At 37.0% G+C, this 14,216-nt stretch overlaps 1 protein-coding gene across 1 annotated transcript in view; it reads right to left on the bottom strand.

Annotated features, from left to right (window-relative positions):
* Positions 1-13,214, bottom strand: part of SLC6A18 (solute carrier family 6 member 18) — a 44,801-nt gene extending 31,587 nt beyond the window's left edge. Inside the window, exon 1 of the mRNA XM_072599520.1 lies at positions 13,046-13,214. Coding sequence (XP_072455621.1) covers positions 13,046-13,214 — 169 coding nt within the window. The remainder of the gene's footprint in view (positions 1-13,045) is intronic.
* Between the last annotated feature and the right edge of the window lie 1,002 nt (positions 13,215-14,216).

Genomic DNA, 14,216 nt, shown 5'->3' with positions numbered 1-14,216 from the left:
AAAGTTAATTGTCTATCGACTGATTATTAATGGGAAGCACACTGGTGGGGGCTTGTGAGCCATAGTGGTAGACATAGTCATTCATAGAGTGATTCCTAGAACTCAGAGCAATAGTCAACCCAAGAGTAGGTGTACAAGTTGGAGAGTAGCCCAGAGGGGATATTACATATACATTTAACATAGTCCTAGAGAGGCAATATGGCATAGTGGATAGAGAGTTGGCTTCAAAGTCAGGAAGACCTGTGTGCAAGTTCAATTTTTGATACATACTATCGGGCAGACCTGATATATAACTGAGAAACACCAGAGATCAAATCCAGCCTTGAGACGCTTATTAGTTATGTGTCCCTGAGCAAATTACTTAATTATTCAGTACCCCTGAATTAGCAGAGAAAATTTCCCCACCAAGAGCTCCCCTTATTGATGATTTCATAGTTCTGTGTGTTTTTTTAAGTAAACCAATCTTAGGCACATGTACCATCTACAGAAAAATAAGCCTTCCTTAGCTTCTTTCCAATTTATTAATCTCCTTCCAAGTGTCAATCTTAGTGTTATCTCTATTTTAATTCTCCTAACCTGGGATTGGCTGACCATATTGCTAGGTTGGTGCTGAATTTTTTTGGAGCCTGCTTCTTCTTAGCCTAAAGATTGTTAGGTGACACTGTAGCAGAGTCAGGAAAACCTGAAGTCAGATCTAGCCTTAGACATCTGTCAGCTTGTGTGACCCTGGGAAGTCACTTCACCTCATCGCAGTGTCTTCAACTGCAAGATGGGAGTAATAACAGCATGTGCTTTCCAAAGTTGTTGTGAAGGTCAAATGAGGTAATACTTGTAAAGAACTTCGCATAGTGCCTGGCATATAGTGGATGCTTAATAAGTCCTTTATTCATTCATTCATTCTTGCCTTCAGTTATGGATGTGAAAGTTTAAGGCCTGAAATAAGTCTCATGTCTATAACTCTCTCCTTCTTGCAACATTGCCCTTCTTTAGCCCATAACCAGTTCTGCCCATTGTCCCTAGCTCTGGCCTCTAGAGCGAATGAGAAAAAGTTCATGTTTGAAGAATATTTGTAGGTGCTTCCTAAACCTCATTTCTTCCAACTCAGCCTAACACGGCATGACTTCCAGTTCCCCTCCCATTCTGATATCCCTTCTCTGACTATACTCTAACTTGTCAAAATCCTTCTCAAGAACCCAGAACTGAATACAATTTTTCTGGCAAGTTTGGGCCAGGGCAGAGAACAGTGGAAGTTTCACCTCTTTTGACGTGCTTTTTGTTCAGTCGTGACTGCCATCATCAAATGTTGACTCGTTGCACTTGAAGTCCATTAAAATCACAAGAGCTTTTTCACATCATTTGATGTCTAGTCATGTCTCTCTCATTAAGTTCATGTGAAATGGATATTTTGGTGCGTGTTCAATGCCCAAACCTTGCATGCCATAGAGCTTAGCCCAATTGCTAAGGCTGCTCTAGGAACACATGCAACACAAGGAAGCACAAACAAGAAAATCACCCAGAAATATATGAATGTTATAGTCACATTCCTCTGCCTTAAAGAAGTCTGACTTGTACCTCCTCCTTCCTCTTCTTGGTGTACAAACAGCTGCCCCATGGGTCAGTGGTTCTGCTTTTCCCTGCTTTTATCTACTTTCTGTTCTATGTAACCTTAGAGTGAGACAGAGCTTGTTATAACCCTTCAATTCAGTTTACATTTCAATCCCATAAACATTTTTTATGAGTCTACTTTGCAGGGCATTATTCTGGGCACTGGCAACACAGTGAAAAAATGTGGAGCAATCCTTGTTTCAAGGATCTTGCATTTTATTGGGTAGATACAACACAGACACACAGAGAGAAACAGACAGAGAGAGAGAGAGACAGAGACAGAGACAGAGAGACAGAGAGAGACCGAGAGAGACAGAGAAAGAGAGAGAGAAGTAAATATAAGGTCATTCCAGGAAAAAGAAAGAGTACTAAGAACTGAGAGAATTGGAATGGGAGGGTGGGGTGGAGGTGGGAATTGAGTAGCAAGTGACACCTGAACTGAATCTTGTAGAATGTGAGTGATTCTAAGAGAGGGAGGTAGGGAAGGAGTGCATTCCAGACACCAGGGAGTACCTGGAGAAAGGCACAATAATGGATAGTTGCTCAGTTGTGTCTGATTCTTCATTACCCTGAATGGGGTTTTCTGGGCAAAGATACTGGAGTAGTTTGCCATTTCCTTTTCCAGTGGTTTTAGGCAAACAGAGGTTAAGTGACTTGTCCAGGCACATATAGCAAGTGTCTGAGACTGGATCTATACTCCAGTCTACCTGACTCCAGACCCAACACTCTACTCACTGAGCCACCTAGCTGTCTCCATATAGCAACGGATAACAGAATGTTTAATTTGAGTAATGCAAATAGGCCAGTTTGCCTGAACATAGAGGTTGTTGTTCAGTCGTGTCTGAGTCTTTATGACCCCATTTGGAGTTTTCTTGGTAAAGATATTGGAACAGTTTGCCATTTCCTTCTCCAGCTCATTTTACAGATGAGGCAACTTAAACAAACAGGATTAAGTGACTTTCCCAGGGTCACACAACTAGTACGTGTCCAAGGCCAGATTTGAACTCAAGAAGAGGAGTCAGATGGTGGAGGACTGTAAATGCCAGGCTGAAGAAGTTGTCCTTTATACCAGAGGCAGATTTTGAGCTGAAGAGTAATATGGTCAGACCTCAGACACATCAAAGAGGGGAACAGGGATGTGCTTATTGCACAGTCCTGGTGAGAGATGGTAGGGAGTTGAAAGAGGTGGCCGTGGGAATGGAGACTTAAAAAACAAATAAACCTGATAACTGATTGGGTGTGGAGTGTGAAAGACAGAAGAGCCAAGGACAAATCTGAAGTTGTGAATTGGAATCACTAGATGGATGGTAGTATCCTCAACACAAATAGGAATGTTTGGAAGAGAAGTGAGTTTTTTTGGGGTGGGTGGGGGGGTAGGCGGGGCAGAGGAGTTTCATTTTGAACATTCTGATGTTGATTGGATAGCCAAGAGAACACATTAAGTAGATAGTTGATGATGTAGTACTAGATTTCAGGAGAGATAGTGGAGTTAGATATATAAATTTGGTAACCATCTACATGGAGGTGATGATTTAACTTATGATGGAACTTTGCACTAATTCAGTTATTCTTTTTTTCCCCAGAAATCTTTTTTTAAAAAAAATATTTTTTCCAAGTTACATGCAAAGATAATTTTAACATTCATTTTTTAAAAAAATTTGAGTTCCAAATTTTCTCTCATTCTCCCTTCTCCTCCCTGAGATAGTAAGCAGTTTGATAAGTTATACATGTTCGATTGTGTAAAACATTACCATATTGTGTATGTTTGTCCTTCACTGCTGAAGAAGATCATGCCATCGGAGAAATGATGATATGACTTTCCCTTGACTTTGTTTTGAGTGAGTGAGGGCTGTGCAGGTCACCAGCCTCACATCTCCTCCAAAACCAACTGAATCCAGTGACCAGATATTCATCAGGATGACTGGAGGTGACCCAGGATGAGGCAATTGGAGTTAAGTGACTTGCCCAAGTTCACCCAGCATGTGAGTGTCAAGTGTCTGAGGTGAGATTTGAACTCAGGTCCTCCTGACTCCTGCACTGGTGCTCTATCCACTGTACCACCTAGCTGCCCTACCATATTAATCATGTGATGAAAGAAAATATAGATCAAGGAGAAAAAAAAAACATGAAAAAATATAGAAAGTGAAAAATAGTAAATTCTGCAGTCTGCATTCAGACTCCATCAGTTTTTTCTCTGGATAACATTTTTTATCATGAGTCCTTTGGAATTGTCTTATAATCTAGTTCTTCTTGAAAGCAAATCTGGGCCCAAAAAGCTCTTTAACTATGTAGACCCTTTGAGTCAGTACAGCTGGGTAGCGTCATAGTGCCTAGAGCGCTGGGCCTGAAGTCAGGAAGACATTATCCTGAGTTCAAATCCAGCCTCAGACATTTAGTAGCTATGTGACCCTGAGCAAGTCATTTAACTTTGTTTATTTGTTTCCTCATTTGTAAAATGAGCTGGAGAAGAAAACAGCAAACCACTCCAGTAGCTTTGCAAAGAAAACTGCCAAAAGGGGGTCACAAAGTCAGACACAACTGAAATGACTAAACAACCACAAAAACTTTTGGAATTAGAATGCTAAAGAGTTTATACCCTCAAAAAGAACAAACTAAAAAAAAAGAGGAAAAGTACCTACTCTGTGCCAGGCACTGTGCTAAGTACTTGGGATACAAAGAAAGGCAAAAAACAAGAACAAGGAGCTCGATGTCTGATAGATAACAGCTCTTTTAGTGGTGGCAAAGAATTGGAAACTGAGGGAGTTTTTCATCAGTTGGAATGGTTGAATAAGTTATGGTAAGTGAATATGATGGAATAGTATTGCACTGTAAGAAATGATGAAAGGGACTGTTTCAGAGAAACTTGGGAATATATATATGAACTGATGCAAAGTTAAGTGATCAGAACTAGGAGAACCATTTACATAATAACACAATATTGTAGGGACAAACAACTTTGAAAGACTTAGAAACTCTGATCAACATAAAGGCCAATCATAGCGAAATATGATGCCCACTGGCCATATAAACGTGATGAACTCAGAGTGCAGGTAGGTAGATATAGATATAGATAGTATCTTACATTGACTATATACGTGTACGTGTGTGTATGTGTAAAATAATATCTATTTGGGAATGGCTAATGTAATAATTCATTTTGCTTAATTATAAATGTTTGTAAAAGATTTTGTTTTTCTTGCTTTCTCAGGGAGGGAGGAAGGGAAGGGTCAGATGGGAGAGAGGAAATGAAGATTTGACAATTAAATTAAATCAAAAATACAATTAAATCATTTTTAAAAAGATTCTTGAACCTATAGTGGCTTAGGAAATCACTGAGAAAGGGTAAAGAAAAAAGAGAAAGGGATCTAGGACAGACCTGGGCTTAGACTTACACCACACAGGTGAGAGATAGATGAAGATTCACCAAAGGGGCCTGAGAAAGAGTATTCAGAGAAGTAGAAGAAAAAAACAACAGGGGAGAATATTGTCCTGGAGGCCAAAGGAAGAGAGACTGTCTAAAAGGAGGGAGTTGTCAACAGTATCAAAAGTTATATAGAAGTAAGGCAGAATAAGGATGGAGAAAAGGTCACTGGTGTTAGCACTTCAAAGTTGATTGATAACTTTGGAGAGCTCAGATTCTGCCAAGTGGGAAGGCTGGTAGTCAGATTGTAAGAGTAAAGAAATAAGTGAAAGGTGAGAAAATGGAGACAAGGAGTACAGATCACTCTTTCTAGAAGTATGGCTATGAAAGGAAGGATGGCTGTGAAATAAAGGGTGATAATATGAAGAGATATTGGGGCCAAGTAAAAGATTTTGTTTTTATTTTTTTTAAAGGATGAAGAGACCTGGATATGTTTGTAGAAAGCATTGAAGGAGACCGTAGATAAGAAGATATTGATGATGAGAGAAAGCTGTAGAATGATGAAGGGGTCAAATTCCTAGAGACAGTGGGGATAACATTAAGGAGACATAAAGTCATTGGCCTTACAAAGTAAATAGCCACCTATACAAAAATATTTATAGCAGCTCTTTTTGTGGTGGCTAAGATTGGAAATCAAAAGGATGCTCATCAATTGAGGAATGCCTAAATAAGTTGTGGTATATGATTGCAATGGAATATTAATGTGCTATAAGAAATGACAAACAGGATGATTTCAGAAAAACATGGAAAGACTTACATGAACTGATGCACAGAGAAGTGACTTGAACCAGGAGAATGCTATACACAGTAACAACAATACTGACTGATGAAGAAATGTGAATGACTTAGCTATTCTCAGTAACACAGTGATCCAAGACAATCCCGAAAGACTAATAAAGACGCTATCCACCTCCAGAGAAAGAACTGATAATCTAAATACAGACTGACACATGCTATTTTCATTTTTTTCCATTTTCTTTTATTTGAGTCTTCTTGTACAAAATACTTTAATAATTTTAATTTTTTAATTTAATAATTTTTTTCAATTTAATTGATCTTAATTTAATAAAATTACCACTATGTTTTACATAATTGCACATGTATTACCTATATTTGATTGCTTACCTTCTGTAATGTTAATTATATTAATGAAAGTTAAAGACCTTCCCCACCCTTTAATGAGCCTGCCTATTTAAGGAAGTTTGATTAGGGTAGATTTATTTTGGAGGAAGGTCCACACCTTTTGTTAATTTCTAATGAAGCACTGGTTCTCAAGGGCTGTGATGCTCTTGGGTTGCAAAAAGCATACGTATACTCTGAGATGAGGTTTTGTTCTGGGGCTTACTCATTTGGAGGTGTTTGTCCAGATGACACTATGGGTAGCCACTAAGAAGTCCCTCTCTACCCACCCTCCCAGCTTTAAAAACCTAGATGCTGATGCTTCTCTCTCTAACTAATTATGTACATAATGGTCAGACAGTTGGAGGCCCTGTCTGTTCATCTTTATTTTTCTGCATTTTCTCTGAAGTTCAGGGTGCTGACTTTTTCCCCTGAACTAAGTGAATGATACATGTGCTTAATTAAAGCGATTGTTGACCCCTCAAAAGTTGGCTTTCCTTTTAGATCAAAGAACCTGTGCTAGCAGGCCCTCCCGTGTATAGTGGGGTTCTTGGTGTTGCACCACCTTGGGGAGGAGGGAGAGAGAGAATTTGGAACTCAAAACTTTAAATAGAAATGTTTTAAAAATTGGGGTAAAAAGAGCCACCTCTTCCTCAGAGCCTGGACAAAGGAGCTAAAAAATGAGGAACAACGTAAAGGAGTTTTGAGGTATAGTGGAAGGAAAATGGGTGGCTTCAATTTTCTTAATAAAATAGGAGATGAGTTCCTTTATTGAGATGGCAATGGGAGGAGTTCCTAAAGTATGTCGTTAAGGATAGCTTTGATTATGAAGCAAAACTTACAAATCTCTTAAAAGAGATGTAAAATTTAGCATAATATTGTGTTAATTAAAAATGAACATCAATTAAACTACCGTGTTTACAATACTCCTAGGTGCTGGGTAAAATACGAGGTTTCTACTTTATAAAAAATTAGTCTGGTAATATTGGTTTTTTTAATGTAATATTAGTTTTGATTAAAAAAAACAGATGACATTTCAGAAGACAGTGGAGAAAAGGGAGATTATTCTCATGATGAAACCTCCTGTCTTTGCATAAGTTGGAAGGTAGGAGAAAGGATAAGAAAATCTTAATTACTATAACACTAAATAGTATGAATTTGAAAATAGCTTATCTATAGGAGACACATAATCCAAAAAGCTATTAGGAAGATTAAGACCAGAGGAAAGATAATAATATTTATCATTCTTTGGTGAGCATAAGATAAAGGAGCAGCTAATGAAAAGATTAAATCAGTTAATGTTTTCAGGTTTGGATTTAGCTGTAAGGGAGATAAGACTTTTAGTTGATGGCAGAATTGCAAACAAAACCTAACAATATTAAGAAGTTTGCACCCCAAACAACACAGCAATTAGGTTAAAAAACAATTTTTAGGAGAATACATAGAACTCGTACCTCCATCATATATTTCCTGATAACTTTAACAAGTTTAAAAAATCATATTATTAGGTTATTTATGATAGATCAAGGAAAATGAGTAAATTGTAAAATCAGACTGAATGGTTTGTCAAATTCTAACATGAAGATGTTAGAAAAAATGGGGAAAAATTAAAATATACATTTTTCAGCTGTACAGTAACTTTCACAAAATTATACTTTCTCACAGAGAGGGCTTAAGTAAATCTGAAAAGATGAATTCTATTTACTGTTTTCAGACCAAAGTACAAGAAAAAATAAAAATATAGCATAAACATACCAATCTATAAGATGACAATGATAGAGATATATGGGATTAAATGCCTATATTAATAAAAAAATGAAAAAATAAACTTTTAAAGACATTGTAAAAGGTAAATTAGAGAAAAGTAGGAAAAGAAGTTTTGTTTGATTTTAGAAGAGCAATCAGAAAAAAATGGATCTGCGATTCCATTACTGTATTAATGTAGTTTTAAAATCCATCTGTGCTTTCTCATTCTGTGGCACAGAAAACCCCACCACTGTCCATGTCCTCTCACAAATCTTGCTAAGGAGACACTTGAAATGAATTTTGGGTCTTCTAGATCTCAGTATTATATAGGGAGCAAAGCCTAAACAGTCTGCACATTAGTTATCTTTTGCTCTTGATGATTGATTAGCCCCTTTCAATCAATCATCTCTAATAGTTCATTGTAATAAGGTGCCTTTTAGGTGACCTGTAATTTTCAGAAGCTGTTTTTTACTATTCTACCCCATAAATCAGGATCACTTCTCATTTCAAAATTCAGTATGATAAATTTAAAAAAAAACCAAGAATTGGTTTTTTCATAAAAACTACTAAAATTGATAAACTCTTAGTTAATGACAAGGAGGAACACATTTCCAAAATGAAAGATAACATTGAATTTAAAATTAAGGAAATTTTTGAGGGAATATTGTATTTACTCAACTGTATATGTCATATAATAGTTTTATTCACACAGCTGTATGTCATATTAATAGTTGAGAGTGGCAAAAATGACAATAATGCCCAAAATGATTCATAAATATAATTAAATACCAATCAATACCAGTGAGGCTACCTATAGAAGCAGATAAAATGACAACTAATTTTATATTGAAGAACAAATGATTTAGTGTATCAAGGAGTACATTGATTGAAGCAGATGGAATAGTATTTGAATCACTAAACTTGGAAATTAATCAAACAGTGATTGTCAAAAGCTACAGTCATACCTTGAAGAATACTGCAGGTTCATTCAGACCAATAAAGTGAATATTGCAATACAAAAAGGGGGGGTTCCAATACACGTATTTATAAACCTGAACAGAAATTGCTGCTAGTTCTCTAAATAGAAGTTTTGTCTAATACAAAGACAAGAACATTAATTAATACAAAGAAAAGAACATTAATTCTTAGAAAATGCTCAGGATGATGGGAGCTTATGTGACTTGCCAAGAATCCCAGGATATGTCAGAGGTGGGATTCCAAGGCTAGCTTGCTCTGCACTCCACTATGTGGTTCCTCTCTCAATAGATATGTGTAAATTGGTATCTATATGCAATATATGTATGTATATGTTTGTGTGTGTATCTTACTACTGTCAGTCAATGAATATTTATTAAGTTCTTACTGTATGCCAGTAATTTTACTAGGTTCTAGGAAGAAGAGAAAGGTAAAGAAAGCCCTTGCTTTCAAGGAATTTATTATCTAAAAGAGGGAGAAAACATGAAAATATACACAGAGAAGCCTGGTGTGGCAGGGTATGCTTAGACACCCTTCCTCAGAGTATGTTGAGTGGGGTGGATCTTTCGAATTTGAGAGTTCTTAGTGCAATGGGATCCTCTACACTAAGTTCAGCATGATTGTGATGAGCCGCCACAAGCTGCCTAAGGAGAAGTGAGCTGACCCAGGTTGGAAATGGAGGAGATCAGACTGTGATTGGCTGCTACACTTCCCATCTTGATGAGCGAGACCCAATAAGCAAAAAAAACAAAACAAAAAGCTATCTGTCTCTATATTTACATACATCTATTCTTGTTGTTTCATATTCAATAGTTCATTCATACCCAACTCTTCATGACCCTGTGGACCACAGCATTCCAAACCCTGCTATCTCTCTCTCTCTCTGTGTCTCTCTCTCTGTCTCTGTCTCTGTCTCTGTCTCTCTGTCTCTCTCTCTCTCTCTCTGTCTATCTATCTATCTATCACTGGGCAATCACCAGTCATTTTGACTTTTGTCCTGCCACTGGACTCCAAATAACTCTTGAGGAATGAGGCTAATGACTTTGTATAGCTCTGCCTCATTTAAATCCAATTCTCTTGAGAATTGTCATCAGTCCTCTTCCAGAACAAAGGACAATTATCTCTCCATCTATCTCTCTATCTTTCTATCATCTATCTCTATCTCTATATCTGTTTATATCTCCATCTTCCTATCTCTATACTTTTATATGTCTACATCTCTATCTTTTTATCTATCTCTATCTATATTAGCATCTCTATCTACCTCTACCAATCTCTATATATCTATAGCTTTATCTATCTACCTATCTACTTATCTACCTCTATCTTTATATTTATCTCTGTCTGTCTATATCTCTATTTATCCATCTACCTCTACATTCCTGTATCTACATCTTTATCTATCTCTATATCTATCTCTTTATTTATCTATCATTTTTCAAAAGAGACAAAGTAGAGGGAAGGTAACATGAGAGGATTAGGCACTAGCAGCTAGGTAGACTCATCCATGCCTCCTGCAGAAAGTAAAATTTGACCTGAGAGTTGAAGGCCTGGAAAGAGTGAGACAGAAGAGAGCACTGCAGGCATTGGGCAGCCACTACAAAGGGACACAGACCACCAGAGTGTCTTGGTTGAAGAACTTCAAGTAGCTAGCATATTTTGATTGAAATGTCCATTTACATATGATATATTCATACATATATTCTAGCTATTTGTAGATTATAGTGTTAATTTTTACAAAGTATATTTTAATTGAAATTATTTCATATTTCTCTTCAGTATTTCTAGTACCTCCCAGTGTTAACAGCAGCCTTAGTTTTTCTGTAAGTATGTTTAATGAAGAGATAGATAAGTAACTCCAGGGCACAAGAGGAAGTTAAACCTTTGCTTTAGAAACTGAAAAATTAAGTCACAAAAGATCTGTCTCCAGTTATAGCCCCCAATTAATGGTTAATGTTGAACAGTGTTGGTTGAGATGTCCAGGGACATTGCACTGTGATTGTTCTCCAAAGCTTCAATTGAATATACTGTAGAACATATTTTTTCTGGGACATTATAAGGTAGCTAGAGATGATGGATACAATATCTATCAAAGTCTTTGCATAGACTTATTGAACCTTTCAATTCTGATAGAACTACATAGTTCCTGGAGAGGGAACCATTGGGCCAAACTGTCGAAAATATTTTTAATGTTCATTTGCACAGCAACGTATATTTTAAAAATACACTTTAAAGGCAAAACAAACCAATGGGGGAGGGGAGCATTACCTAAAAGAAACAGCTGGTTCTGGGCTCTGATGTCAGTGGCTATCTATCCAAGAAGACTGGCTTTCCTGGGGAGTCTTTCAAAATACCTAGTAATCTGGCTTCCCACAGACTGATGAAAGGTGGTATGGATGGAAATACTACTTACCACCAATAATTGGGACAAATCCCCTCACCTCATCTGGCTTCATTTTCTTTAACTTTAAAATGAGGAAGATGGATCATATGATTTCCCAGCTCTAGAATCATGATCCTATGATCTTTGTGATTTTTGGCTAGTTCCCTTCTAATCTGTACTACACTGATCATTCATTCAACATTCGTTCATTCAATAACCATTTACCATGTGCTAGGAACTAGCGATAAAAGGCAAAAATGAAGCATCATAGTTCAGATGATGTATTATTATTATTATTAATTTTGTGGTTGCCTCCTAATGATCAGTAAACAATGATAATAATAGTTCACTTTTACTCAGAATTTAAGGTCTTTACAAACATTATCTCATCATCTAATCCTACCAAGGGTACCAGCACCATAAAATTTAAATCTGTGAGTTCTTCTGGCAAAAACAAATAAAAACCACGTAAACAAACAAAACAAGTGGCCGAACTTCTAAAGATGAGCCTCTGAGTTTAACTAGTCTGATACTTGGATAAAGGACACTCAATTACTTGCTGGGCTTGTGTTTAAATTCTTTCCTGCTTGGTAGTCCTGACAGAGCTTGTGCTCTCTCCTAGCACATCCTTCTGAAATAGAGAGTCACTTCTGCACCATTCTGATCACTGGAGAAGGTAGTTAGTGTTTTTATTGAACTATGAAAGAAACTACAAAAACCTGATGCAAAATTGCCCTGAAGCCCTAGGAAAGGGTCTTTTCAAGAGAAGAATTCATTGTGTTAGAAAGTGTTCTAATTTAGTTTGGGGAATAAAACCAGAGTTAGACTAAACAGTAATCAATGACTTTTAAGAATTACTGAGAAATGTACTAGATTATACTTTGAAGTTTATTTCTTTCAACTCTTGCTCTCCATGTACATGATTTATAAATTTTAGTTGAAAAATAGCATTTTTCTAAACAAGGTGTTGATATTTTATGGCTATGAATCTAGTGAGATGGGGAAGCGTCATCACAGAAATCTTAGACAAAGCACAAATTTAATTTATTGGATCATGGACCACCTAAGGATTTACCATTGTTCATCTGGTGGCATCTTCCCTAATTTAAGGCAAAGTAATTAGGAAAAACTAAATTGCTTCACTGATGTCACAATTCACCGTTCTCTTAAAAGCACCCCTGTGACCATACTATCATATCATATACCATTAAAAAGTAATAGCTAACATCTATTTAGTATGTTAAGATTTACAAAGCATTTTATAAGTTTATCTCATTTGAGCTTCACAACAATCCTCTGACGCAGGTGCTGTTATTATCCCCATTTTTATAGATGAGGAAACAGGTGAAAAAGAGGGTAAGAGGTTTGTCCAGGATCACCCACTTAGTGAGCGTCTTAGGTCGTATTTAAACTCAGGTGTTTATGACTCCAAATCTAGCACCCAATCCACTATACCACCCAGTGGCCCCATACTTCTAAAACTTGCTTAGAAAGGGATTCTGTGCTCATGTTTCTGATGCTTTCATGAAGTAATTTCCCAAAAACTCTAAAATTTTAAGACTTAGTCATTCATTTTTTAAAAAGCAGCAGTTAATAGATAAAGCAAAACATATTAATAATCAGGAAAAATATTGTTATAAAAATCAATAAACTAATAGAGAGCTCAAACAAATTATAATCTTCCTGCACTAAGAATATATACTGTTATTGGTTCATCATTCTCAAATAATTGGGTATACATCATGAAACCCAATCACAATGTGAAAAACCTATAATGGGAAACAATATACACTTACCTCCTCCATAAGTCTGACACAAGTAGGGAAATCTCCATATATTTCCCAAACCTACAGCAAATCCAATACAACTTAGAGTGTACTGGAATTTGTTGTCCCACTTGGGTCGTTCATCCTCCTTAGAATCCCCTGGAAGTGTATCTGTTGCCAGAATGTTGGACGTTGTCATCACTGTCACTGAGGAGGTTCTCTGCTATGAGCCTGCTTTGGCATTGAACTGTCCTGACTGAAGGTGGGGCTGAGGCTATCCACCCAGGGCCAGCTTGGGAAAAATGAGACAGCAGATGACAGAGATGCTGAAGTGACTACCGAATGCACCCTCTGTTGAATTTCATCCGTTTAAAATAAATAAATAAATAAAATACAGTTAATTGGTAACTTACAGCTAAATTCTTGTTTTATTTTCAGAAGGGCCTCTCTGACCTCTAAGTCTTCAAGCACATCCTGTGTCCTGTGTCCAATAGAAACAGTCTTAAATTAACCATGGATAGGATGAGGACCCTTTCTTTCTACTGTTGCATCTTCTAAATAGAAGATATTCCAGGATTTCTCAAGATGAATGAATAAATGAAAAAACGTTTATTAAGCACTAACTATATCTAAGCACTGTACTAAGTGCTGGAATAAAAACATAAAGGTGAGACAATCCTTTCTTTCAAGAATCTAACACTTTAATAAAGGGGGACAACATATATAGGTGAGCAGTGGCCAGGAATTGGGGAGGGGATAGATGGTTTAAAGAGTCACAAAGATGGTAAATAGAGTTACAGGGGAGTTGATTGTCATGCTCTTTCTGCAAACAGTAAAAGTATTGATGCAATTATGATTCTGTAATTAGAAAGTATGTTCTGGGATGGGGGTCAGGATTGCAAAAGATGGATGGCAAAGTCAAAAGGTCCTTGTAGAGGGTATATTAGGCCAGGTAGATGACCAAGAGAAATTGCCAGGGTGAAATGTGCAAATGGCTAGATACAGCAGATACAGCTAGATACAGCTAGTGGTTAGATACGGTAGATTAAGTAATACCAGTTGGCACAGTTTAGACTCCAGGGCGGGAGTTCCATTATTGAGAGGGTTTGGTCCACGAGGATGGCTCAGCAGTGAGGTGGATGGCAAGTTTTTGTTACCTAGTGGGTACAATGGTAGGGAAGGTGGATGGCAAGGAAATATT

Source organism: Notamacropus eugenii, chromosome 4, assembly GCF_028372415.1.
Source record: "Notamacropus eugenii isolate mMacEug1 chromosome 4, mMacEug1.pri_v2, whole genome shotgun sequence".
NCBI lineage: Eukaryota > Metazoa > Chordata > Mammalia > Diprotodontia > Macropodidae > Notamacropus > Notamacropus eugenii.
Note: the sequence above shows the minus strand (reverse complement) of the source record. Positions and strands in the feature narration are given on the sequence as shown.